Source organism: Indicator indicator, chromosome 9 (genome assembly GCF_027791375.1).
Source record: "Indicator indicator isolate 239-I01 chromosome 9, UM_Iind_1.1, whole genome shotgun sequence".
NCBI lineage: Eukaryota > Metazoa > Chordata > Aves > Piciformes > Indicatoridae > Indicator > Indicator indicator.
This window is the reverse complement of record NC_072018.1, coordinates 18,035,411-18,062,219: the sequence shown is the minus strand read 5'-3', so window position 1 is coordinate 18,062,219 and position 26,809 is coordinate 18,035,411. Positions and strand designations below refer to the sequence as shown.

Here is a 26,809-nt window from a genome sequence, read left to right as displayed (position 1 = left end):
TCATCTGTGACTTTTATAATGGACCATAAATGTTTCAGAAGAATGGTCTGCTGAGGGACTTCTTGACTCATGTTTTGTTCTGCAGGCTCTGAAAACAAAAAATGTGCATGTATTTAACAAACTATATAGCTTTTGGGTTTGAACTTCAGCTTAATTGAAATCAGTGGCAAAATTCCACTCTTTTTATGATGAGCACTGTGGTATAAAATAATTCCCTTCATCATTATTAATGTACTGTTCTTTCTTCCATCCACTATATTCTTTAAATCTGAGTTTTATTTATATGCTGATATTTCTATAACTGCAAACCTAAAGAGAAAGCCTCTGTTTCCATATATACTTTTGCATTTTTTTGCATGATTCCTCTTTGATCTGCCTCTGAATTTAATAACGAAATTTGACTCAATATCCCTCCCACTATGTGTAGCTCCTGCTACATCATGTTCTGTTACCTATCATCTGACAGTGTAATTCTTGAAATCTGGCCATTTAATTTGGTCCAAGAAAATGTATCATTTAAGAAAAGGCCATGTTCATTTGACTAAGTGAATGCACATTTCTGTTTTCTTACCAAGCACTGGTGTATGAGCAGTTTCTCATACTCTGTGTGTGGGAATGTTTACAAAATCCTATCAGCAAAAATGGTATTTGGCAAGAATATTAACTACAAAAGCAGCATTCACAGTTCAGTTTCTAAATATGTTATAATGCTGAATATTCTCATTTCCTTTCTGCATTACCTCTGCCTGCTACAGGACTAGGAAGGTAGCCTCGCAGAATTTTTGAATTCAGATTTCACCTTCCCCTGCCACAGGACAGGAAATGAAACCTCCTGAAGCCTGGGATCTTTGCATGAATGGAGGGCATTGTAGATAGGCATCATATTTCACTCTTTCTTGCTGACACCCACAAAGTCAGTTCTTTCCATCCCTGGGACATGCTGGACTGCTTTTAAAGACAATTGCAGTACCAACCTCTTAACTAAGTCAAAATATTTTATTTTCTGCTTTTCCAATTTCCTAGAATCAGTGATTAATATCCCTGTCAAATTACCTGATCTTTAGGAGAGTCAGCAGGACTATTCCTAGGATGAGAACTATGCAGGAGGAATAGGCAATAATGTATACTGCTTCACCTATAAGTAAAAAAAAAACAAAAAACAAAAAAACAGAAAACAGATCTGAAAAATTTATTTCTTCAGTAATAAGAATCAGATTTGAGATCTGGGTTGGAATGCATACTTATGCAAGCTAAATTAGCAATCAATTCTGTCACCAATAATTAATATAACGAAAACGACCATTGGTAGGAATAACTTCTTCCTCGCCAGTTGGTGCAAAATCACTTTCAGACTCCTTTTAGTAAATACCAGCTCCAAAAACACTTCATATGTGTAGCATTACCTTTTACTCTATTCCACTCCAGGGGAACTGCAACAGATTTTTACTCTGGTTTGTATTTTGGAGCACTTTCCCCATAGATTTTAAGATGTTCATTTTATTCTGTGTAACAGAGAAGACCTGATTCTTACTTGTTTGCTAGATCTCTTTTCCTTCTTCACATTAACATAAATTCAAAGTGCAGAAATACTTGATCTAGAATAAAATTAATGTAAAATGGGATCTAACACTGTTTCTGGGCCCCATGCCCATGAAGTTTCCTTTTTCTCTTAGGCTTCTCACTAAGAAGCCACTTAGGCGACTTGCATACTAAAAATTCAAACTCTGAAAAAACTGGGAGTTATTTCAGCTTTTGCTTTCCAGTGAAGATCAACTTATTTTTCCTGGAGGAATGAATCCATCATTTTTGTTCCAATACTCTGAAGAAAAACTTTCAGTTAGGAGGGTAACATAAGCTCTGAACCTAGCATGGAGGGGTTAGATGACTTAAAGAGAGGACTCCGATCCAGAGCTGCAAGTATAAAAACCAAGACTTTTCTGTTACTTTCCTGTTGCACTGATTCAGTTGTGTCTGTACAATTAAATAAGTTTTGTTTATACAGGAACTCAAATGGCAAAATACAGCCTTAGCTGTTCCCTAGGTGCTTCAACTTATGTCGTCAGTGAAATATTCAGTGAAGAAGAGATGGAGTCTTTAGCCAGGCTACTTAGCTGGGCTGTGAGAAGACCACATTTTTGTCTTTGATTCAGTTATAAGTCATTATATATTGTATATATTATATATGGTGTATCTTTCTGTGTTTGTGCAGATGAACACAGAGATCCTAAGTGAGACATTAGTGCATACACTACACGTATGCAACAAATGTGTAGTGTATATTGTAACACAAACACAGGTAATATGGATATTGGAATAGCTCCAGTAAGAGAGAGTAAATATATATTCTACAATGAGGCAAGCAGTGGGCTAGAGCTTAGGAAGGGGTTGGACCTGCCTGGGTTTTATTATTGCCACTTTTTCTCAAAAAGCTATCTAAAAGTCAAGTTTTTCAATAAAAGAAAAAGTGAAAGCAATGCTTGAACCATCACAAGTTGCAGAGAGTGACCATACTACTTAATGCAGACAGATATTGAAAAATATTTAATGTGGTAAATTTTTTTGAAGGAAGTGAGGCAAATTTCATCTCAGTCTCAGGACTGCTTACGTCATACATTAAAAAACAGATCAGCAGTTTGCCTTCCTCTCAAGTTATGACATTTCTTTACAATGATGAATTTTAGGGGGAAAAATTTTAGGCTTTTCAGTTTCTGAATCTTAATTGTACACTCAGTGATTTTAAAAACTTTCTACAACTGCAAGAACAGCTGTAGAGGTAAAAGTTTCCTAGTTTTTGAAGGAGAAAGTGAAGTTCACACCTATTTAAGGCAAATGGATGGGAGTTTTTAAGTACATCACTTACCACAAGCCGAGGAAAATTATTAGGAGCTACAGTCATGAATTGCTAAGAACAGGGTAACATCATTTCACCAAAATATTTCTCTTTAAAAAGAAATGGTGATTATAACATTTTCAGTTCTATGGGGAACACAAGAAAAATTTTAATGATGAGGTCATGCTAGAAGCCAGGCATTTTCTCCTGCCTCTGAGAACTAAGGGTATTTGTAAGGCTAGGAGAGGGCACAGTTTTGTGGCTGAAGGGCTAGTTCTTCGATTTATATATTCTCTCTGGTTTAAGTACTTGAATGTGCTTAATCATCTACCTTTAAAAATGTTGTTGCGTCATGCATGTTTTTTGATAGGTGCATGTCTTTCCCTTCCTAGGATATGCTGCAGACCCTGGCAACACAATGACTGTGGCTGCACGTTCCACTGAAGCACTATGTGGAGCTGTTTATATAGACACATAGACATTTCTAGAGATGAAATTTGGTAAAGGATGGCTGTGGGCTCAGCAGCAAGACAATTAGTGGGAGTATACTTCTGTGTAAATCTACTTGGTTATCTATACCTGGTGAAATATCTGTGAATATTCATCAAACAGAGCAATTCTGGATGGTGCTTAGAGATTTCTTGGTTACCTGCAGCTTGTCATAGCCTTTTTTCTATGTTCATGAAACAACCAGGTTGCTAGTGTTTCATACCTTACCAATTAATGTTTCTGGAGCTGAACTCATCTCAGTTCCTACAGCAACTGGAATAATTATATATCAACTCTGTCTTTTACTTGTTTATCTAGATTCTCAGTGTTGCAAAACTCCTCAGTAGGAAATAAATGATACTCCAGTTTAAGACAAAATGAGATTAATTTCAGCAGTTCTCCCAAGAATATGGTAAGAGTTCTGTATTTCTACATTTCTCTTCCAGACAAAAATCACTTTAGCTGATGCTGATGAAAGTAAATGCTTATCTTCACACATGAATCAGTTTTCAAATTAAAGTGTGGGGAGGAATCCTTTAAATGATGTGACTCTGTAGAATCAAGGAGATAATTTGCATAAGATAAAGTCAAACCCAGTCTGAAAGTGTGTAATTAGTTAGTCAACAACAACATTTTGAAGTCTGGGGAATTTGTGTTTGATTTATCACTTTTTTTTTCCAAAATAACATTAAATTCTGGCCCCATTTAAGCTTACAGCACAAGTCTCATTAACTTTTATATGGTTAGGACTCTGCCTATATCACGTCTTTTTAAGAGGGTTGTATCAGCCCACAGACAACTGGGTTGGCACGTCCCCTACTGGGTATGTGAATGAGTGTAAATCCAGTTAAGATTTCTAAACAATCCTGTATTTACAGCACAAACTGAAATATGCTTCCAACTGAACAGGGTTATATTTATTTTCCATTATGTGTGAATATATGTTTAAGTTTATTATTTATTATAAAACACTAATTAAAACCAATCTTATCCAATGTCATGCTTTCCAGTGCCCCTGAATAGATTGGAGAAATCTCACTGTTTTTTGAACAGTAAGCTTTTTTTTTTTTTAAATTATAAAATTAAGAAACAGTTGAAGAAATACAGGTTCTGGAACGCATGTTCATCTAGAGACAGTTATTGGTTTGAATTGGTAAAAAGCATCCTTGCATCACTCAAAGCTAAGTAAAGGATTCTTCTGAGATTTTGCTGTCAGGACATGAGCAAAATATATCTCCTTTCCTAGCAGAAAATAGACAAGAAGCAAATATCTTCAAACATAGAAAAGGCTGTATTTGACAACTTAACCATTTTGCCTCTGCACCCTGGGATTCTCCTTGGGATTTGGTTTCAGTAGAGATAAATATTTTGTAAAGATAACTCCCTTTGCAGCCTGAGAAATGTACATTTACTAGCATATGAATCTAGGATATCAGGTTAGATTTTTGGCAGCTGGATTTATGAAACAATTTGCAATATGGTTTTTATCATCAGGTAGATATCCTGAATCAGATTCTTCTCCTTGGCTTGGCTTCCTATGAGACATTTATAGCTTACAGTTCTCAGCTAGTATACATGACAGATCCAACAGATGGAATATTTTATTGTATGGCTTAGGCTGGTCAGCATTCTTTTTATTTTTCTAAGGCTATCCAAAACTCTGTTAAGAGTTCAAGGACAGGTTTTTGGAAAGTATTCAGACTTCAGTGGGAACAGAACTAACTGGGTGCAGGCTGCATCTTGCAAATGTTTATCTGAATCTCTGTGGGAAAGGTAAGCTGTCAGAACTAGTCACAGGTGTGAAATATCTCACGTTTTACATTTTCTCACCTGGAACAAGTTTTCTTGCACTGTAACTTGTGATATTTAACTGCTTGAGTCATTCCAGCTAAAGAGTCAGGCTTCCCCTGTACATAACAAAAAGAAGCCCACACTTCTGAGACACAGAGAAGGCAATCTGAAAAGGTAGGATTAATCTTCCTTTGATGGTCCCAGACCTTCCTTTATGGCTACACAGAGCACTTAGATGATATGCAGGATTCCTAGGTAAGCAATCTTAATGCCAATATTACACCCAAATACTTGATTATAGACAAACAGGTCTCAGGTATCCCTTTCCCATCAATCTACTTTTATACTCATGAGGTTGCCAACTTCAGCAGTAGTTGAAGGATGGAGATGATACAAACCCCTTCATTTTGTACTGCCTTCAGAGCATGATTTTTTTTTTTCCCCAAGGTCTTGGGTATGAACAGTTCTGGGAAGTACTCCAGAGAGTATTGTGATCTGCCCCATGCAAGATAGAGCAGGTCCTTCTCATTAGCATTGATATTGGTGCATTAAGGGCTTTAGTGTTCTCACTCTGTAACTGGGTCCTTCAAGAGGAAATATAAAGTTAACATTGTTTCAATCATGAGAAAATTTGTATATTAATTCAATATCCTTTAACTTTATGTCACTTAATTGCTACTGCAAATGCAGGGAAATTAAACCAGATGCATCTCTTCAGCCTGTGGGATAAGATGATCTACAATTGTGTGCCCTTCTGTTGCATGAGAAGGTAAAGCCTGACGGAGTATTACACAAGCTCCTTCTCAGACCACTTACTGTGGTTTCCTATGGCACAAAAAGGTAAGAGAAATAGGAGAGAAGTAGGTGTGACATCAAAATTAGTATTTCGTATTACATGTTATCACTACCAGTCTCTAATGACTGTATGAAGAGTCAGGCTCTAGTGGGCTTAATAGATTAATTTTATCAATTATAATATAGTGACTGTAAGACATCAATTTCAAAACCACTTACCATAGAAATTCATTCAGCCTCATTATCTTTATTTTGTTTTTGTTGTTATATAAGCTAAGATAAACAGAGATTTTTTTTCCACATTATGTTGAATGGGGGAGCAATGGTTAGAGCCCACTTGCCTGAGCCCATCACTCAAGGGACCTGACCTTTAGTCTTCTCTATAACAGATGAGAGAAATCTCAGGAGTATTTCAATTAAAATCATAAAGTGACATGCCCAAACTCACCATTGATTGAAGAAGAATGGAACTGTGCTCTGGAAAGCTTTTCTCCTGGCATTTCTGTGCTTACCCAGTGAAAACCTTTCTTCTTAATGGCAATCTGACCTGAATGTTAGAAAGTAAATGCCAATTAAAAATATTATTTTAAAATAATAATATAATATTATTTTAAAATAATATAATGTAAAATTAAAATATTATTTAAAAATAATATTATTTTAAAATAATAATATAATAATAATTACTGTTTGGTGTTTTTTATAGGAATCACAGAATTTGGAAAGGCAGCTATTTTAAAGTATTTTTACTGACACTCAATGAACAAAGTAAATGAAAGTTCCCTTTGACAGCTTGGTTACACATCCCCTGTAGTTTACAGGAGACAAGTGTGCTTTAAGAATATCCCTTGCCTCAAAACAGCTTAAAATCTCTTTTCACAGGAACAGTTTTAGAAACAGCCCCAGCAAAAGAAGTGGGCCCAGCAAACCAAGATGGAAGTGATGTGAAATGGGTAGTAGTTTGAGAAAATTTCCAGAAAACCAAGCTTATTATCCAAATGAATTGCTAAGCCTCGACTCTTTCATGAAGGACTGTCCTCTTTGTGGGCATAATTTCGGTATTTGAAAATGAATGAGTTTGCAGGAGGGGCTGGAAGATGTTTGGAACAGAGCACTCACTCCGTATCTCTTAATTGCCAGGCGGATAATGGCATTTAACATGGCACCTTACAATTGAACCCATAATATCTTTCTTTTCAGTTTAGCTGCAATAGAACTAGACATCTGAAAAAAACAAAAGCAAGATTCACAAGACTCTGCCAATATTCTGAGGAGTATATGCCAATGCTTTGCTCATCTGAAGGCCCTGCATCCCCAAACTCTTCTTGTTTAACTAGCAGGAATTTGTTTAACCACAGGAGCAAACAAGCTTCTGTTCTTTGATCCCGCTTAGGTTGGGGAAGTGTCCAAAACAAAAGCCATTTTCTCCTGAGGCTGCTTCAGGGAATGGCAAAAGCTGAGGAGCAATTATTTGATTATTATGACATGAGCATCAACCTTTTGGTTTATAGGTAAAGAATAAGTGAGACAATGGTGTGATCACTCATCTGAACCATTAGATGCACAAAACAAGCCATATAAAAAAAAAATTCATCAGGAAAACACCACAGCGCAGTCTCAAATCTAGCCACATTATGATATCAGTTTTCCAGGAAAACTGGCATATGATTCTTAAACTTTTCTCAGAGCCTGTATTTTAGTAGTGATAAACTAAGCCTAAGGTGATGTTGCAGCAATGTGATTTTAATTTCTGGGTAGACTTTGAGTGACAAGAAAAAATTACACCCATATCAATGATAACATTTTGGCTGCTAAAACTAAAAGATTAGCTAATTCATTCAGTGAAGCACATGATTGCAGGTAATACACATTTTTAAAAGACAGTCTATAGATGGAGCTATGCAATAGTCATTGGTTTTCATTGAAGCCTTTAGATATAGTTCTCTCTCCCAAGCTGGGTTAAGAATATATGTAATTACATATAGAAGATAACTGGCATAGGAATGATGCACTAAGAAGTAGTATATCCTAAGAGGATTTATAGAGCAAAATTGCTAATGTAACAGATCAGAGCTTTGAGGAGAAGAGGGTACTTTGGTTTTTAATCTGCTCCATGGACCAGATGCCTGGATGTAGCTGGAACGTTGCAGAGGTGGCATCTGTCCCTTCAAGTCCAGCTTTAGGCTACAGGAGTCCAGGAACCACTCAGGGATGTGGAACCACCATGTGGTATCACCCAAAGCAGTCAGTGGGGACAAACAGGGGATTTGCTTCGAGGGCACACTCTTTGATTCAGACTAAACATGAATATTTGCTCCTGTATTGCCATTCACCACACTAATTCTCTTGTAAACAAAGGCTTAGCATGGTCTTCTATATTTGACAAAAATAATTAACTGACTTCACACATGAAGTCAGTTCTGAAAAGTACATACATTTAATTTGAGTTAATCCCAGTGTTTCCACTAAAACCGAAATCTTGAAGTCTCCATTCACAGCAGTGTTTTCTTTAAATCATCAAAGTTATTTTCTGTGGAATGAAGCCTGTTGCTAAATGTGTGTAAGCTATACTAACATGTAGACTCCAAGAATAAAAGAAAACCCCACATAATGCATCATAGTATTTGTAAAAGCACTGCACGAAAGTACAACATTAAGAGAATGATAGGAAGGCTTTAGAACTTTTCTGATCTGTGTAATATTACAGGCTCCAAAAATTATGTTACTGTTATTTCAGAAAATTCATTTAATGAGACATGTAGTCATTTTTACTGATTTATTACTAATGTACTTCCCCAAATGAGAGAGAGTTTTTATTACAATTAAAAGCCTGAAGATAGAAATCTCGCCAAAATCAGCAGTAGCAAAGACATAGTGCTAGACACGTTTTAATACTCTTTGAACCTAATTATTCTTTAAAGTACTATGTGTTACTCACGTAAGTTGCTGAAGCAGGATTTGCTGTGAAGCATGTGATGGAAGAGCTTGCACAAAGCCTGCTCTGCAGGAAGTAAATTCTGACAGGTACACTCCACGCGCAGCATCGTGCCCCAGTTGCTAATATAGGCTGCTTTGCACTCAGGGTTTGCAGAACAGGGCATGTCACCTTTGATCAAAGTTTCAAGACAGGCTTCATCACCATAGCATTTTTTGGTCACATGTCTCCAACATTTTGACCGAAAAGTTGTGTATTTTTTCCTGGTAGAAAAAAACAGATGTACACAATGACAGCTTAAAAATTCCACAAAAAGACATGTAAGGATCATCAGGAAAAGAAAGTGTATTCCTGAGGTGCCAGTTTAAGCCTAAAATTCTGCTCTGATTTACACTTGCTGAAATCTGTGAAACTGTAATTTGAGGAAAAACTTGGTTTTACTAAAGAAGTTTTTGAGAAAAAGCAATAGGATTTCTAATGAGCAACTGTGGTGATTTTCCCAGGGTCCAGCAAAACTCAGTGTAAATATCAACAGTCTTTTTAGTCTGGAGAAGAGAGGGGATTTAATAAATGTTTATAAATACCTGAGGGCTGTGTGTTAAGAGGGAGGGGGCAGGCTCTTCTCATCTGCTCCCTGTGATAGGACAATGGATGTAAACTACAGCACAGGAGGTTCCACCTCAACATGAGGAGGAACTTCTTCATTGTAAGGGTCACAGAGCACTGGAACAGGCTCCCCAGAGAAGTTGTGGAGTCATCTCCTCTGGAGACTTTCAAGACCCATCTGGATGCGTTCCTGCATGATCTGCACTAGATTTTATGGTTATGTGGTCCTGCCCTGGCAGAGGGGTTGGACTTGATGATCTCAGGAGTTCCCTTCCAACCCCTAACATCCTGTGATCCTATCTCAAACCTTCAGAGAAGAAACATGGGTAGAGAAATTAGAGCAGTCATCACAACAAAACTAAACCAGGTCCTGTTCTAGTAGATCAGTTTGCTGTGCAGTATGGAGGAATAATGAATATTCAACTTATTTTATGTAAAATAATCTATATTCAACACCAATCCCTCCTCCCCCAAACAAAATATAAAATGTCCAAGGCTCAGAAAAAAATTAGAATTCACTTAATCTTAGATATTAATGATACAAGAAGAGTTAACTTGTTTCTCAGCTCAACAACCTCAAATGATTCCAGTTTACTTGCTCTTAGAATGAAATTGGCGTTTAACTGTATATGACAACAGAAAACATCTCTTAAAAGTTAACTGAGAAATCTGTAAACATTAATTAAAAAACAGTCTATCACTTGCATTAAATGTTAGGGGATAAAAAAGGTAAACTTTTGTTGTATATTGTACATTAGTATATTAAATAATTGTTTCCTTAATCATAAAATTAGGCTATTAATGTGCTGTTGATATTGTGTAGCTGTAACAAGCAAGTCACATGGAAAAACATGAACTGTTACAATGCCATCTAGGATATTTACAATAAATGTTTTCATTACACAAGCAAAAAGTTTCAAAGCAGATGCCACCCCTGTGCTAATGGAATTCTTTTTATTCACCTCCTGATTTATAGATATAGCTAGTCTTAATTCACAGACTAATTTTGCTAATTATACCCACTTATTGTCAGTGGCAGGAAATGTGAATGTTTCCAAAATAATGGATAATTCAGCAAGTTTTGCTTATGATATTACATATGTACACATGCACAGATGTACATTTGTAGCCCAATTATTCTTGAAATAAAAAGGGGCAAGTCACACTGACATCAGTCTGAATAGCCTGCACAGAACCAAAAGCATCTCTTGGCCTCTTGGTTTGTTGACTGAAGGTTAATTTGAGCAAAGCTTTGAGGTAAAATTCAGGTCTAATCCACAAGGGAACTCCTGACTACACTGAAAAGCAAAACTGACCATGCACAAATGGTGACAGTTAAGTAGAACTATGAATACAGACTAATCCTGTTGCATGTTTTCTAAAATAAAATCAAAGCTGAAAACTCTGTTGGTGTCTTCATGAGTTTGGTGGTCTGTGCATGTTTCAGGGAAGCTTATTTTCAAGTATCAGTATGCTTGAGATGAAAAGAGTAAGAGGGGGCCAAGTTGGTTATATGGTCATTGTGTACTACAGGTCAGACTCTGCTATGGAAGAGGTAATTACTTTAAGCAAACAAACTTTGTGCAGTCTGCTACACAATTTGTGCAAATTGCTAAAGGGCAAAGGTGCAGACTGGCAGGTGTTTTTAGAGGAAAGGGGTAATGAAAATACACAATGCCATAGTTTGTCCAGCAGGAAGAGTGTTAAGAGTCATAAAAGAGGCAGAAAGAAAGCCCACATGAGATTCTAGATCTTTCTGAAAATGAAACTTTTCACTTTGCTCATGGAATTACCACAGCTGATGCAAACATCTGTGACGATATCAAACAACACTGATAAAATACAATAGAAACAGTCCAGAAAAAGATTTTGCTATAGATGAACTATATGGCATATATACAACAATTCTTTGATAAAAGCCTTATTCACAGGACAATTACTAGGCAAATGTTTCATCTACTTGCCTGCACAATTCATTCTCTTCACACATGTGAATTACATTCAGACATGATGGGGGTGGAACTGTGGTAACAGCACAGGGCTTGCCGTGAAGAAGTTCTTTGGCTCTGTGGCAGGATTCATCAAGATGGATACAATCACAAAACGTCATCATTTGGGCAACCTCAAGAGGCATATTTTGATAGAAGAACCTTATGGCTCCTTGACATTCTTCCATGTTGCACTTCTTATTTACTGAGCAAATCTTAAGGTACAGGGACAATTGTTTATTACAAACTTCATCTTCAACACACTCCTTGTTCACATCCAGACAGGTTCTGTTTGCTGTGTATGCTAGAAAGAGTAACAGTTTTCAAAATGAAATCACGAGAAAACCTTTCTCAAGTGATGATTAGCAGTCAACCTGCCTGCAACATTCCCAATAGAAACAGGTTTGGCTCCCCAAAACACTAATTCAGCCTTTCCACCATTGCCTCTTTTAAGCCTATTGTTTGATCTTCGTATTTCTCCCTTCCACTGCTTGGCCTTCTTAAGTGGCCCTTTTGCAAGTTTCTGTCCTGGCCAGATAAAAAACAGGAGAGGAAAGTGAAAACTGGCAAGATGGAAATTTCTTCATCTTATGTTACAGATTTTGGAAACTAGTGGTTAATGAACACCTGAAACTGCTGAAAACTGCAACATCCAGTTTTATGCTAGGCCACATATTAACTAATAGAAAAAAATAATATAAATAACGTTTATGTGTTTTTACAGCTAGTTTGGATATTTCTAGCCTATGCTATAAACCTTCCAGAAGATTTAGATGTTTATGACCCTAAAAATGTTTATGGGATAATATTTGCCTCTGTAACTTAAACAGAATCAGTACTGTTAGCCGACTATTTTTTTTTTAATTACTATTATGCTTATCTAATCAGTAGCTTAACAGAAAATATGTTGGATCTATCAACTCCCTGCTCTTCAGTATGGAATGAAAAGTATTCCTTTTAATCTCAAAACATACTGCACACTATCTGAAAACAAAGATAAAACCAGTTATTAGGATTCATAAGTAAATTCAGACTTACATTTTTTAGAGAGAGTAGATAAACTCCATTGTATTTTTGTTTCTGTACTAATATTGTCTAGAACAAAATGATATGGATACAGGCATAAATCATGTGATGAATCATGTCTTACTTTAGTTTGTAACTTTAAAAGATTATCTGTGTTACTGATATAGTGTCAGTAGTAAAAATAAACAACAATAAAACAAATCACCTTGACCAAATAGGACCTTTCAGCTTGTTAATGAACTCAAACACCATTTTGCAGATATTCGTAAGTTTTGGGGATGAAAGCACAGTTTATGAATGGCTGCACATATTATTCTCTACATAATTATAGATAGTGTGAGCTCAAGAATAGTTTTTAGAGCTGCTCAGCACAGTATAAAGTCAGATTTCTTGTGAGTAAATAAAAGATAGAGGCCTTAAAATGTTCATCAGTGCACAGTTTTCAAGCTCAACTAACTGTCACTCTAAAAGTCAAAGCAGGTAGACAATTCTTGCTGTTAGAAGATTATTATTGCTGGTTTTATAATGTTTCTAGTTACAGTGTGATACTAAAAGGGATGGATTTGAATCAGATTGTATCAAATAACACATTGAAGGACAATAGTATTTGCACGCAGGCTATCATTTTGCTATTAGATTATTGATTTGCATCTAAATAAGCCTCTTAAAACTATCCTGTTTCCAGGAAAACCTTTTTCACAGGCTTCTGCACACTATTGTTATGTAAGGAAGCATTCAGACTACTGGAATGTGACTAACCTGTGTAGGTCTCCTCCTCTTCATCGTCACTGTCGTCATCATCATTGTCGTCACTGTCATCATCATCATCGTTATCATTGTCATAATCTTCACTAGTTGCTGAAGCTTGACTTTCTTGAGAGTATTGTAAACAAGGGTTGTTAAATATTTCTTTCCATGTTTTAATGCATCTCATCTGAAGTGGCTCTGAGCACTTGCACTCTCCCAGAACTGTTTCCTTCAATTCTTTCCACGCTGACAAGCACACTTGGTTGAACGTTGGGAGCATGCATTTTGCCATGCCCACCTGGCACGCTCTCTGGAAGCTCTTGTACACTACAGAGCAGTAAGGGTCCTCTTGACAGCGTTGTTTTGCAACACTGCAGTCATTCTCTAATTCTTCTGGGTGTCTTTGGTCTGTGGGGTTTTTGTGTTGCCTGAAACTCAGTCCGGTATCTGATCTTGAGGAAGTTTCCAAATATTCTGTGCAAACAGAATATTTGGTACAAAGAGAGATATAACTCAAATGGAAGATGAAGCATTGTCACTGGTCAGCTCAAAACAAACTCAGGAAAAGCATAATTGTCTTAATGCACTAAAATGAATGAAAAAGCCTTACTTTCCTTCTGAGCTGTATACTAATACATAATAATTTCAGAGCCTTGCAAACTAATGAGTCTTCCTCATGCTTACTGTGTCCTGGTAGCTGTATAATAGAACAACTCAACTACATGCAAGACTTTCATACACCAAGTAATTCTCCGTTACAGAGCCAGGCTTTCTGAAGGGAAAAGAGTTCTCAAAATAATAAAAAATAGATTTAAAGGAGCTGGGCCCATTGACTACAATACATTTTTGAAAGGACAAATTTTATATATTACATGCAGCCTTATGAAGCTATGTTTGCCACACCCAGTAACTTCTCCTAGATGTAGTTATGTTCCTGTAATACTGTGTGACACAACTGCATGCCTGCACATTCTCAATTGCTCACACTCCATGCACTAGGTGGCTGGACATGGCTCTCTCTATATAACATAGATCCAGTGGTGCTCAAGGCTCCTTGGGAAAGAAGTAACCTCAATACACATTGTATATTTATTCTTGCTTTCCACTGGATTGGGCATGAGCTTTCGAAAGTTTGAATTTATCACATGCATTTATTGGCTTTTTTTATTTTAAAGCAGATGTGGCATTGCTCTTGTACACATGTTGGGAGAGTATCGCAGAGAAGACAAAACTAATTTCTTGGGGGGGGGGGGAGAATTATCAGGTTTGACAAATATACAAAGAAACCTGAATCCAGTTAAAATCAGAGTTACAAAATTATGTATTTCTCTCTACTCTTCATATTTAAAACTTAGTTACCTTTATTAAAGCTGCACTGTTTCCCAAGAAAAGTCATGATGCTACAGAAATTATCTGTAGTGCAGATGCAGTTTTTAAATTCTGGGTATTTTTCAGCCAGGGCCTGGATGATCCTATTACATCCGATAGTATCTTCTGCCTTGCATCTATTACCTAGAACTCGCCATTAAAATTATAATGTTGTTAATGTTTATGAACGCTTAAGGGATGTGGTTACATAAAACAATTCAATTGAAGCACAAAAATAATATGCTTTGCCAAGAGAAGATGGTTTGAACTTCATTTTGTTTGAAAACCTGTCAGAATTCACAAATTTTAAATAATATTCAGAGCAATATAATAAAGTTTGGATACAATATTGCCTTCTTTTATTTGATCTAACCTGTCACCATCATGTCTGCCCCTCTTCTCATTTCCAAATTACATAAAAACTTGCACCTTTTATTCTAGGTGGATGAGGTACAGATACCAAATGAAGTAGGTGCACAGAAGTGGAGGGACACATCCTGAACTGAGGCACTCTGACACTCATCCTGGTCGTATGTAGAAACGAGGTGCCTGGTACAGGGATGGGAATTCATGGTGCAGGTAACTGCATAAGAAAGGGAATGTGGGAGGATGGGCACAGACCTGTGTATTGGTGATACTAACCCTATCCTGAAGGGTGCATATCCTTCACTCATGTGAGGATAGCATGACCCTGGCCATTTGAATATTCCCTCAGACTGCTATCCTGTGGAACAACTTCACTGCCTAAGTTTGACAATGACAACAGATTTAATGTAGTCCAAGAATATTCTGATTTGCAATTTTTTTATTAACAAAAGTGAGGGAAAAGTTAATATTTTAAAAAATATTCAGAAGCCTTAGTTTGTCAGTCCAATTTCAAGCCAGTTGCTTGTGTGTGCACTTGGACTCAGTGACAAAGACACTCACAGAGGCCGTCAGGTCATATTTCCCTTGTATGTGTAATAAAGATAGAGAGTGTGTACTACAAAGGTAAATCAATCAACCCTCTACTTTATGGACCAAAGGGTTTTAGAAGTACTTCATTACTTAATGTTGCTTAAGAAAGTTAATTAAGAAGCGGTTTAATACCACTTAAGAAAGTTTTATTTTGTGAAAGCTATGGTTGACCTTGTCAAAAGAGACAGGCAGGTCCCCAAGCCTCCACATTTCCTCTCTTCATCTCATAAGTATCTCACTATATGCAAGATAAGGAGTGTGTGGCTTGCAAGATCCAGACTGGTCATAGGGCAGCACGAGGATGGATTCTAATCCAACTGAGCCCATATACTATTGTCTCTGCCCTGTCAATGGTGACATCTGGCTTCCTGCTTTGCTGCTTCCCTGGTGACTACTGTGGAGCAAGAGAAACTGTGCGCTCTAGTAAAACTGCAAAGCTAGCAGCCATGTGTCACTGTCACCATGGACAAGATTTAATGTGGTTTGAGTTTTAACGTCGTTTATGTCATTGACACAAATAGTAGGGGAAGGCAGTCTAGGTGAAGGTCTGCAAGTGGAAACAGCACATTTTGCCTGTGCCTGAAGGAATGAGTATTAATTGTTCCAGAGTGCACATCCCCATACTGCTACTCCAAAATCCTTTTGCAAATAGTGTCTGCATGGCCCTTTCTCCATTTACTGTTGATGAGTAGGGGATCAGTTGACAGGTTGGACTTTGATGATCCTTGAGGTCTTTTCCAACCTTATTGATTCTGTGATTCTGAGTCTTTGGGGATATATTAAAATGTGCACTGCTAGAAGGAGACTTCCAGCAAGAGCTTCAGTTCTCATCCTGTGTTCCCAATTCACATTTTCTATCAGCAAATGAGGAGGCAATGGTGCCTGGGCTTCCCTATACCTCTGTAACCCCATCTCCAACTTGCCACCTGCACTTTTAGAAGAGCATGTCTGTGACTCTTACCCCTCATTTCTTTCTTTTTACCAGTAGTCAAGGAGCTCAGGAGACCTTTTGAAGGTCACAGACACAGGACATTACCTAACCACAAAAAATAGGGTGGAAAGATATGGGAACTATGGAGGCCCATGGAGGTTGCTTGATGTATATGTTACTCTATATCTCAACAAGTGAGTAAGGGATAATAAACGAATTTCAGAAGAAAAATTCGGAGGGACAAATTCCAAGGGTAGAACAAGAGCAAGAAAGATTAGGAGTGCCTTGTGCTAAAATTAGCTCATTTACAATACTTGTGACTGTATTCTTCAAGGTCCTGAGGACACCTTAAGAGTGGAGGTGGGTAGAGGTTGGAGAATAAGAAACACAAATCCCAGTATATACTATGCAGCACCTCAGCCTCACTTAAGTGATCTGTCTTCACAACATTAACGAGTTGTGATCGAGAGTCAAGTACAGGGGCTGTCCCCTGTGTGCTACAGCAGCTGACAACTACCAAGTGGAAGGTAGGTTGTGGGGCTAGGAGTATACAAAGGACATAGAAAGAATCAGCAAGCACATCAGATTTATGGAGTTCCCTTGCCTGTCTTTTTGAAAGCTGTATAGAAATAACCTATTGTCAGTATAGGTTTGTACACAGTGTTGGTTCAGCTGTGATGAACAGTAGAAAATATTTTATTGCTGGTTTTCAATTATTTTTTTCTTTGCCATTGATTAGATCTAGGTAATATATTTTAACTTAGACATATGCTTCCAAGGCATTTACAAAAAATACTCTCTGACCTAATGCTTGGCAGACATTTTTCATAATCTGATTTATTTATATGTACATAGTTTGTATACATGGAAACACTGATAGAAGCGTGACAGAGCAAAAGCTGACACTCCCATGGTAATAATCTGTTCTTGCACAACCAGCACTTCAGTCATCTCAGCAGGATTTGCATCTAAACACTGCAGAGGAAAGCACTGGGTTTCCCCCTCTAATGCTAGTGAGATGACCTCTGGATTGCTAGGTCCAATGCTGGGCTCCCGAGGACAAGAGGAACATCAGCACACTGAAGTGGCTGCTGTAAAGTGCTACAGGTGTGATTAATACACTGGAGCACCTGTTCTACAAGGAAAGACTGAGAGAGAGGGGATTGCCCAGTCTGGAGGAGAGAAGACTCAAGAGCATAACGATACACATATCTGTGTGTATTAATACCTGATGGGAGGGAGGTGAATAAGGCAGGGACAGATTCCTCAGTGGTATCCAGTGACAAGAGAAGAGGTGCAAACTGAAGTTCAAGAAATCCATTGAAGGATTAGAAAAAAATAGTTTTAATATGAGAGTCATCAATCTCCAGAAATCAATTCCAACCTGAATGATTCTTTTATTTGAAAAAAATTAAGCTCTAGCAAATCTAATTCAAAGAGTGATTCCTTAATATTAAATGATCTGAGATTTCCTTTTTCTTTCTTTTTATTTTCATCTCTGAAAAATTAAGGAAATGTATATTCATGGTTAAAACAAAGCTCCTAAATTTCTGTTTCTTTTTTTTTTTTTTTTTCAAAATCAGTGACTAAAAGAAGGAAAAAGCAGCAGAATCCAAACCCTAAAATCCTTATTCTGCAGTAAAGAAACATTTCTGACATTTTCAAAGAGAAAACTTTCGATTCCATCAAACTTTTCCATTCTGATCTGGAAGGTGACTCAGGTATTTTGAGCCCCCTCTTTTTTTCCAATAGCACAGTAAAAGAAGCTTTGGACTCAGAGAACTACAAACTGTGACTACAAAAATGCTGCTGTAGAAGCAGGGAAGCAGTAATGGACAGTTTGACAGAGAAGGGAGGACTTACACAATCATCTGGACTGTGATCCTAGACCTGCTCTGAATTAAAAAAATGGAGGTCCTGATAATGTACCCATTTAACTTGGTGGTTACAGTATGAGTATAATTATAATTTGTAATTAGGTTTTTCATCAAGAAACTAGCAAAAGGAATATTTGCCCTGTTGCCTTTTGCCTCCAGCTAACATGTTCCTGCTTAACCATTTCCATTCATACAGCTCATCCATGAAGTTTTTAATATTGTACATGTAGAGTACTCAACAGCTAGTATAATGCTATTCTCACTAACAGTTATGCTGGCAGATTTTCTGTAACTCTTTCTTTGGGGCTCTCAGAAAGGTACCATCAGCTGTCTGAAGATTTCCATCCTCTGGAGTCTTGGTGCTTGATAACCACATTTGGAATGATTTCTCCTAGACTTAAAATATCTGAGTGCTCTGCAGTGCTGGTGAGTCCTTTTCAAAGGCTACTATCCTAAGGAAACATACAGATGCAAAACCAAACAACCAGTCACAGGAAGAGTTTAACTGCAGCAGGTTTATCTGACCCAGTTGCAAATACCATTAATAACAGTAGTTAAGCACACAGGACAGTAAGTGAGGGAAATCACGTGTTATGGGACAACACAACAAATCCGAAAGGGAGACTACCGAAATCATGCTGGCCCACTTCATCTGGTTGCAAGATGTGATGAGGAACAGGCTGTAGTATGAATCCTGCTCTTTATATCAACTAGTCTTGGTGTCATGCCTTTGTGAATGATGCAAGAGAAGCAAATGCTCCTGCTGATTTTGGGAAGCAGTTTGGTTCTAGGGAGCTCATCTTTAGGTCACTAGCTTGAATCTGAGAGTACTGCATATTCCAATACTTTTTTTTTTGACCTTTTCTTTTTTTTCCCCCAAAACAGCAGTCATATTTTCTGAAAGTGTACCACTTCATATACGTTACTTAAAAACTTGATAGAACAGGAACTGAATCCCAGTTCCTTTGTTGACTGTGCTTTAACCACTAGATTATCATGTATTTTTAATTTACTTTGTCCGTTCTTGAAAGTATTCAGCCGCTCTATGCACAGCAGATACATATCTGGAACAGGACACAATAAAAAGGACCCCTGAAAGAATTTTCTGCAATAATTATCCTGAATACTGCCTTGTGACTTGGGGCACTTGGGTTCAAATCTCTGCAACAAATGGAGAGAGGCTTTCAGGTGATTTAAACTGCAGATGAATGTTCTAGCAAGGGACTATTAAAGATGAAGTCAGGCAGCATCTCCTGATGCCTTGCTTCTCATGCAGACCAAATGGGAGACTGGGTCTTGATGGCAAGATGGATAGAGGGACATTCACTTCATGAACTCTGATGCAATCAAGGCTCAGATTTTGGCATTAGGACATGGCTAGTGTTGTTTAAATTATGTCAAAATAAGGAGAAGGCAGTTCTCCACAGAGATATAGATACTTCAGATTCCCAGTGACCTGCTTTATACAATTAATTTGCTAGACATGGCAGTTGAGTAATGAAACATGCTTGGCTGCATTCATGAACAGAACCAAGGCATGGAATAGGCTGATGGGCAGTGACTGTGTTTATACTGTTGCACTTCTGCATAGCACTTGGTCTGGACTAGGCCAGACAGACTGTGAAGCTACTATGGCACTGGAGTCACTCTCCAAAAGGCAGTTTTGTGCAGGCAGCACTGGGGGAAGACAATTCAATTGTCTAGATACATGCAGCCCTGTGATAATTGAACTGAGGGCCATCAGGTAGTCCCTACCCCATTTTATCTGCTAGCACAGATGTATCCTTGGGAAATCAAGGCCCTTGATGTTTATCAGTCAACAAAGGAATCACTACTACCTTGGTCTAATGACATTAACACTCTTCTCCCTTCCATATTCACAGCACCTGGCAAGTCAATACTCAACATGTAACAGTGAGATCTTGGGCAGATAGAAAGAGATAGTAACGGATACCCAAGATTTGTTCAAAAAGGTAACAGACCTTTCAGAAAGGAACATTTTCATCTGAACCACAGAGATTAAGAAGAGTTTCAGGTCAAACTTAGAATACTTGGTTTTCCCCGACTTAAAATATGCTTTACTTGGAAATGATGCAGTAAGCATTGGAAGTGCAACAGAGAAAGACACTGATTTTTCTTCTTTCATTTATGTGAGAATGTGTTTAACAAGTCCAGGAGGCTTAGTCACATTGTAATCTGCATTTTATCATTCCACCACTCTGACATGCAGGTATTATTCAAAGAAAAACGTAATTTTCTTCAAGGCATGATTTATTTCTTTCTTGTTCAAAAAGTACTCTAAGTAACTACTGCATTGTTTTGGGTACTATGCAAGATTATTGCTCGCAGAATTATAGAATGGTTTGGTTTGGCAGGGACCTTTAAGATCATCCAGTTCTAACTCCCCTGTCATGGGCAGGAATGGCTTCCTCTAGATCATGTTGAAGTCCCATCCAACCTATCCTTCAAGACAGGGGCAAATCAACAGTTCCAAATTGTGGAAAGCAAAGTTGGAACATTTTTCCACCTGTATTCTGGTTTTATTTAACAGGATCTCACAAGAGCATAATTCCTTCCAAATTCAGGCTTTTTGAGTTGGTTCAGATTCTGACTCTGTTCAGAGTTCATAAATTTTTATTACCTTACTGAAGAGACACTATGACTGTTGCTGAAAATATTGTTGGCCACTGTCAAGGATTTCAAAAGTTTACTGTCTTGCCATCATTTACTGTTTGAAAACCCACTGTCTTAATTCATTTACCATGGCAACATTATGATAAACTATGAGTATGCAACAATTCCGCAACCCAAAACAAAGCTGTGTGCACCACAAAAAATTACCTGAAATATTGCAGACATCTTCAACCACATTCCAGACACTTTCACATCCATTTGCAGCATTTATACATTGTTCCCTTAAGTGCAGACAGTCAGTAGTCTGGGTAGTAGATATACTTGTGAAGTACATGAGCAACACTGTAAAAACAGAATATAATGACCATCTAATAGAACAGATATGGTACTATACTTTTTCATTTACATTTAGAGTACAGCAATATAATTTACTGTGATTTATCTATAGATTCAAATTTTCTATCAAGTTACATTTTTAACAGAATAAAACTTTTCTTCTATTTCATACTTAAAATTTAAAACTGAGTTTTAAATTAGTGGACTTGCCACATGATATATTTTGTATTGGTTTTACCCAAGTATAATGTCAACCATACTTATCTACAACATCTGTTCACAGATATGTAGAAATAATTGGGGTTCTGAGATACTTAATAAGTTTAAGAAAGAAAGACACCATAAAATTCAGAGAAGATAGCATTTTATTTGGGCTGAAATTTTGTCAAGCTAGCAACTACACAGGAATTCCTCTGAATAGACTGTGAGAAAGAGATTTGAAAGCTACACAACTGTTAGATAATAGATGAGATTTTATGTCATATTACAGTACTCTTCACCTTCTTTATTTTTACTTCACTGATGCATCATTCTTGACAACGACTACCACATTTATGTCTTTACCTGCTTCCCTAGTGCGCAGGACCCAAGTGCCAAGTTAATTGCATAAAAAAGTTCTGAAACCGAACAATGATATGGATGTTTCAAGGTAAAGAATTTTAAATCAGCATCACCTCTGGTTTAGCAGTAGAAAAATTGAAATCTCTGCTTGAAAAGAAATCATTTGGGGTTTTACTCTTTCATCAGCATTCCCAATGTAACACAACCTCTAATTGGTAACCATGTGTCTCAATTTTCTTTAAAATTAAGTTTCAGACACATGATTTCAGGCCTTATCAAACTAGCTGCTGAACGCCTAATGCAAGTGTTTCCTTTGCATATTGAAGGACATAGCATTCCACAGACCAAGTCTGCTGTTTTCACTTATGTTCAGGGAAGTTCATATAGAATTTGAGGAACCGCCAGCACTGTTTAATTCCTTAAACATCATCTACAAGAGACATAAAATATTCTTTCAGGACTTGTCCAACCCATATCCAGAGAAATGGCATGTTTCAAATTACACACTTTGAGAAATATGAAATGAAATATCAAATATAGCTCTCAATAATCTTGAAGAGACTCTACCCTTTAGAGGTACTACCCTGTTTAGGGTGATTTCACTTCTGCAAATGGTGCTTACCTGAGATATAATAATGCTGTTGTAGTGAATGCTTTCTGGTTGCATGTTGATAAAGACGAAGCAACACTGAATACTTTATAACCAAGAGATACAATAGCATCTAGTGTGTCTGAGATGTGTAAAAGACTGCATATGCTTACTATAGCTGGTGCCAGTCCTTCCCCTGCTGTGCTTATTCCTGGCAGTTCCCTGATTTGTGCAGGGTACGTTATAACTTCAATAATTTCCAACTTGAACCACTCTTTTAGGCTGTGTCCGTTGGTCCCTCTGGAAGGCTGACTGATACAAATGGATCCTGCTACTAGACTTTGAGGAACATGCAGCTGGGCAGACATAGGGGCAATTTTTGGCTGCTTATAACATGTCAGTCCTGAGACTGTCCCCCAAAAGATTTTTCTGTAATTGTGAAATTACTCACTATTTACTGAGAAAGAGAAAAAAAAGTGCCAAATACCTTACAGGTGAAAAGGGGGGTGTGCATACATATAACGCAATACAATGGCAAACCCAGGGACTTTATTATGAAAAAGTGTTTTGTGGGATGACCATTTACTCATTTTGTAGGTCTAACATGATGGAAGATTTACACACCTTATTAGGGTTTAAAGCACAATGACCCTACACTGTTTCCCTCCTGTTAAAACAACTTTTCAGAACTAGTGGCCAAAAATGAATAGTCAAAGTAGACCTGAGTGAGCAGAGGATCAGCAGCTCCTGCTCCTTTGATAGGATTATTTCAGAGTGTTTTTACTCTGAACCTACCTGGAAACTTTGACCAAAAAAAGGAGGAGGTGCTTTTCCAAAGACTGGCATAATCTGTGATTGAATTTAATTCAGTCTAAGAAAGGGCTTTTAAAGATCCAATGCCATATTATCGTGAGTCTTTTTTTTCCACAGCAGTATGGAGAGGACACTGTGGCAAGCCTACATGAAACCATCTGGCCTGTATGATTTCAGAATCTGGTGCACTGCAGCTGATACAAATGCTTAAATTAACAGTTATTATGTTAGTCATTCACTTTAGTTATTTACTCTTGCGTTTGGAGTACTCAGCCACTACTGCCTATCTTGAAGAGTTTGGGGTTAGTTTGCAGCTAAAACTTTTAGAGAGATTCATTTTTACATTAATTTAGATTTCTCCTAGTGTTTGTATTTTTATACAGACATTATTGGCTCACTGGGGAGTAGAATTCCCTGAGGAATTTGGCGTCTCAAGAGAAAAGAGGGCTGGGGAAGGACATTTTACCACCTCCATTTTGCAGAGAACCAAGTGACAGAGGAATTACTCTTCCAAGACTGCAAAATTATTACCTGTCAGGTAACCAAGAACAATGGGGAACCAAGCTATGGTTTCTATCCAAGTGTAAGAGCCCCAAGATAGCCATCTCCAAAGGCAAAAAGCAAACTATAGTTGAAAGAGTGTTAAAGGACAACTTTGTTGTAACAAAAGCTGGGGCAGAACTACCTACAGAATGTTTTCAACAGTGAGATATGAGTTTAGAGCAGTGGGATGGTAGAGACCAAGACGTATACAATATGTAGAGAGATGAAAAGAAAGAAAAAAAGAAATTGAGATATACTTGTCTCAATGTATTCTCTTCTACTAATTCCTTCTGTGCCAGCTTTGTTGATATTCCCTTTTTCTCCATTTAGACACAAAACAAAATGTTAATAGACCTTTTTGTAGCACTACCAGCATGAAATGCTCTTCACTCAGCAAACAAGTGGCTGTTATTTACATGGCATCCCGTTTGTGTGTCTCCTCGCTTGTTCAACTTCTTGCTAGTGCCGCCCCTGCTGCCCTGCCCTAACTCCTGCTTCAGACACTGCCCGGAGCCGGGTTGGAGACGTCTGAACCAAGCCGCAGGGCCTGGGCGTCTCAGGCTAGTACGAACCCCTGACAGGTAGCTGCTCCCGCCTCCCCAACATTCCCCCCCCCCAGCCCCCTACTTGACGCTCCCCAGGAGACGCAGCTTATGGAGGGAGCTGTAAGGGGAACCCGCCAAGGAAAGAGCGCGGGGAGAAACGAAGATGTGACCGGGCTGGGGACTGTCTCCCTTCCCTCTTCCCGCGACACTTACCGAGGCAGAGGAGCGCTGCCATGGCCGACTGCGGGCTGCTGAAGCTCCGCGACCAGCGAGTCGCGCCGGGCGGCAGGTGCCGGAGCGGCGCCGCCCCTTCAGCACCCACGGTAGGGACAGCGCCCCGCCCGCCGCCGGGCCCCCGCCGGGCCCCCGGCCCCGCCCGGCAAAGGGCGGGCAGGGCAGCTCTGTCACCCTCCCCGCTCGCCTTTCTCGGTCCGGAGCACCGGATGAAGTTTGCCGCCTCACCCTCAGCCCTGGGAGCGTCCTTCGCTGCTGTTGTTACTCCTTCTGCTCTCGCCTCTCTTTTTGCCATACTCACCAAACTGGACTGTGTCTAGACGAATCGTTCTTAGGCAATTTCCGCGGGACCTGGCAGTCCCCCTACATTCAGTTCCTGCTTGATATCCAGACAAACTAACAGCAAGTGAGATATAGAATAGGATCATGATTACGGAAAGAGAGGAGCTATGGAGCATGTTGGGCAGCAGACCAGAGGAACAAAGAAATAGTCCATAGTCTAGACCCGTACTGGACTATGGATCTAACTTCAGGAGTTTCCCTAAAATATATTGAAAAACAGTTTGCCATACAGCAGCTGAGACTGGTACTTAATAAAAAATAAATGAAGCGTAAAGCATACAATCATACACCTGCTAGCTGGATGCCCTTTGGTTTTGCACTGGAAGAAGGAGTAAACAACAGATCCTTATTATTTCCACATGCTACTCGTGAGCCTTGTTTTCACAGGTTTTTAATTCCATACAGAACATTTTTAATTAGATTTGGTCCTTGAATACTGAAAATAAAAAGACATCATCACACTTCCAGCATAGCTAGAAGAGATAGGGTAAAATCCTGTCCCTATTAGCAAAGTAGAACTTGAATGCAGATTTTGCTTTTTTTTTTTTTTTTTAAGATCCAGAAAATTCTTGTGTATAAGTACTTTTTTCAAAAAATCCATTTTTAACTTAGTTAATTTATTACAACCATTATTTAAACTTGCTAAGTACTTTTTTTTTAGTATAATGTGTATGCAAATCAAAGAAAATATTGTTTCATCCAATATATTCAAATTCCAGGAAAAAAAAAAAAAAAAAAAAAAGTCTTATTTTAAGGTAAAAGAAATAGACTGAAAGAGTAATATAATTTTAGCTGTGAGACAAATTTTAGGTTGGAAGAGTAAATCTACCTTGGCATTAATCCTTTGTAATGTGCAGCAGCAGAGTGTGATGCATCTCACAGAGAGGGCTGAGTTAAGCTAATATTTAGTGCCCTCTCTTTCTTATGAAGTACTCTCTAGAATAATGATATGCATCAATTTTGCTAATATCAAATAATGAGATGGTACCCTCTATGCAGTCCAGAAGAAAAAGGAGAAAAATAAAAATTGCCTTTTAGGAGGTGGAGAGGGGGAGAAATTATCTCACAGTCATTGCAACTGCATGGCACAAGCTTATCGCTAGAGTGACAACAGGAAAGGAGATCAGGATGACAGACCTCCAAGACTGCGAAGGAACAAATATGCTGTGATTTAAACTCCAGTGTGTCCAACGATGCTATGACCAAGCAAAGAAACCCAAAAACTTGAGAAATCCACTTTTGTGCTCCTGAGCAGCTAGAGGAAATGTTAGAACAAAACCTAATTAAAGCTCAGCTTTCAGATAATTTTTGACATTTATAGAATGTATAAGAAATGTTTATTCCTCACTTGAACTTTTTTGATAGACAAGAAACCTGGAAGCTTCTTTAAGATGCTTTAATTTCTGTCACATGCAAAAGGCATTAAAATCCATATTGTTCTTAATATCTTACCCTGTTAGATAAAGTTTTGAATGTATCCAAATCTTTGGATATTTCTGTAGTAAGTAGACCTAGGACTGGCAAAAACTCCACCACTACTTTACACAGGTAGACAACAGATTTTTAAATGTCTGTGATTTTCTGATGAAATTATGCCTGAAAATATATCTGAGCTAAAGAAGAAAAAAGTCTATGTACTTCTCATATATTGTAAAACTAAAAAAGAAAAAAAATACATTTGAATATTTTCATAAAAAATATTTATTTCAAAAAGTCAGAAATTTTGGAATGGAAAATCTTTCATCAAAATAATAAAATCTTTAATTTGATAACCATATTTAACAAATCTTTAGCTTGATAACCACATTTTCTGGCAAGAATTAGTTAACATTTTCTTCCTGCTCTCAGAATTTTAAATCAAAGATGAGGTCT

The 26,809-nt window shown here is 37.9% G+C and overlaps 1 protein-coding gene across 1 annotated transcript; it reads right to left on the bottom strand.

The window, feature by feature from the left end:
• GFRAL (GDNF family receptor alpha like) lies at nucleotides 1-24,596 on the bottom strand. The gene is made up of 10 exons (XM_054383848.1): nucleotides 24,575-24,596; nucleotides 21,182-21,316; nucleotides 14,567-14,725; nucleotides 13,220-13,681; nucleotides 12,473-12,529; nucleotides 11,411-11,738; nucleotides 8,844-9,103; nucleotides 6,354-6,452; nucleotides 1,054-1,135; nucleotides 1-88 (listed from the first exon to the last, which is right to left on the bottom strand). The coding sequence occupies exons 1-10, from the start codon at nucleotides 24,594-24,596 to the stop codon at nucleotides 1-3; spliced, it is 1,692 nt and encodes a 563-aa protein (XP_054239823.1).
• Nucleotides 24,597-26,809: the final 2,213 nt, after the last annotated feature.

Coding starts and splice junctions, on each gene's coding strand:
- GFRAL (XM_054383848.1), bottom strand. CDS start 24,596: ATGGCAGCGCTCCTCTGCCTCG. Junction 9,104..11,410: donor GAAGAGAATGAATTGTGCAG/GCAAGTAGATGA, acceptor TTTTTCTACCAG/GAAAAAATACACAACTTTTC. Junction 1,136..6,353: donor CCATTCTTCTTCAATCAATG/GTGAGTTTGGGC, acceptor TTTTACTTATAG/GTGAAGCAGTATACATTATT.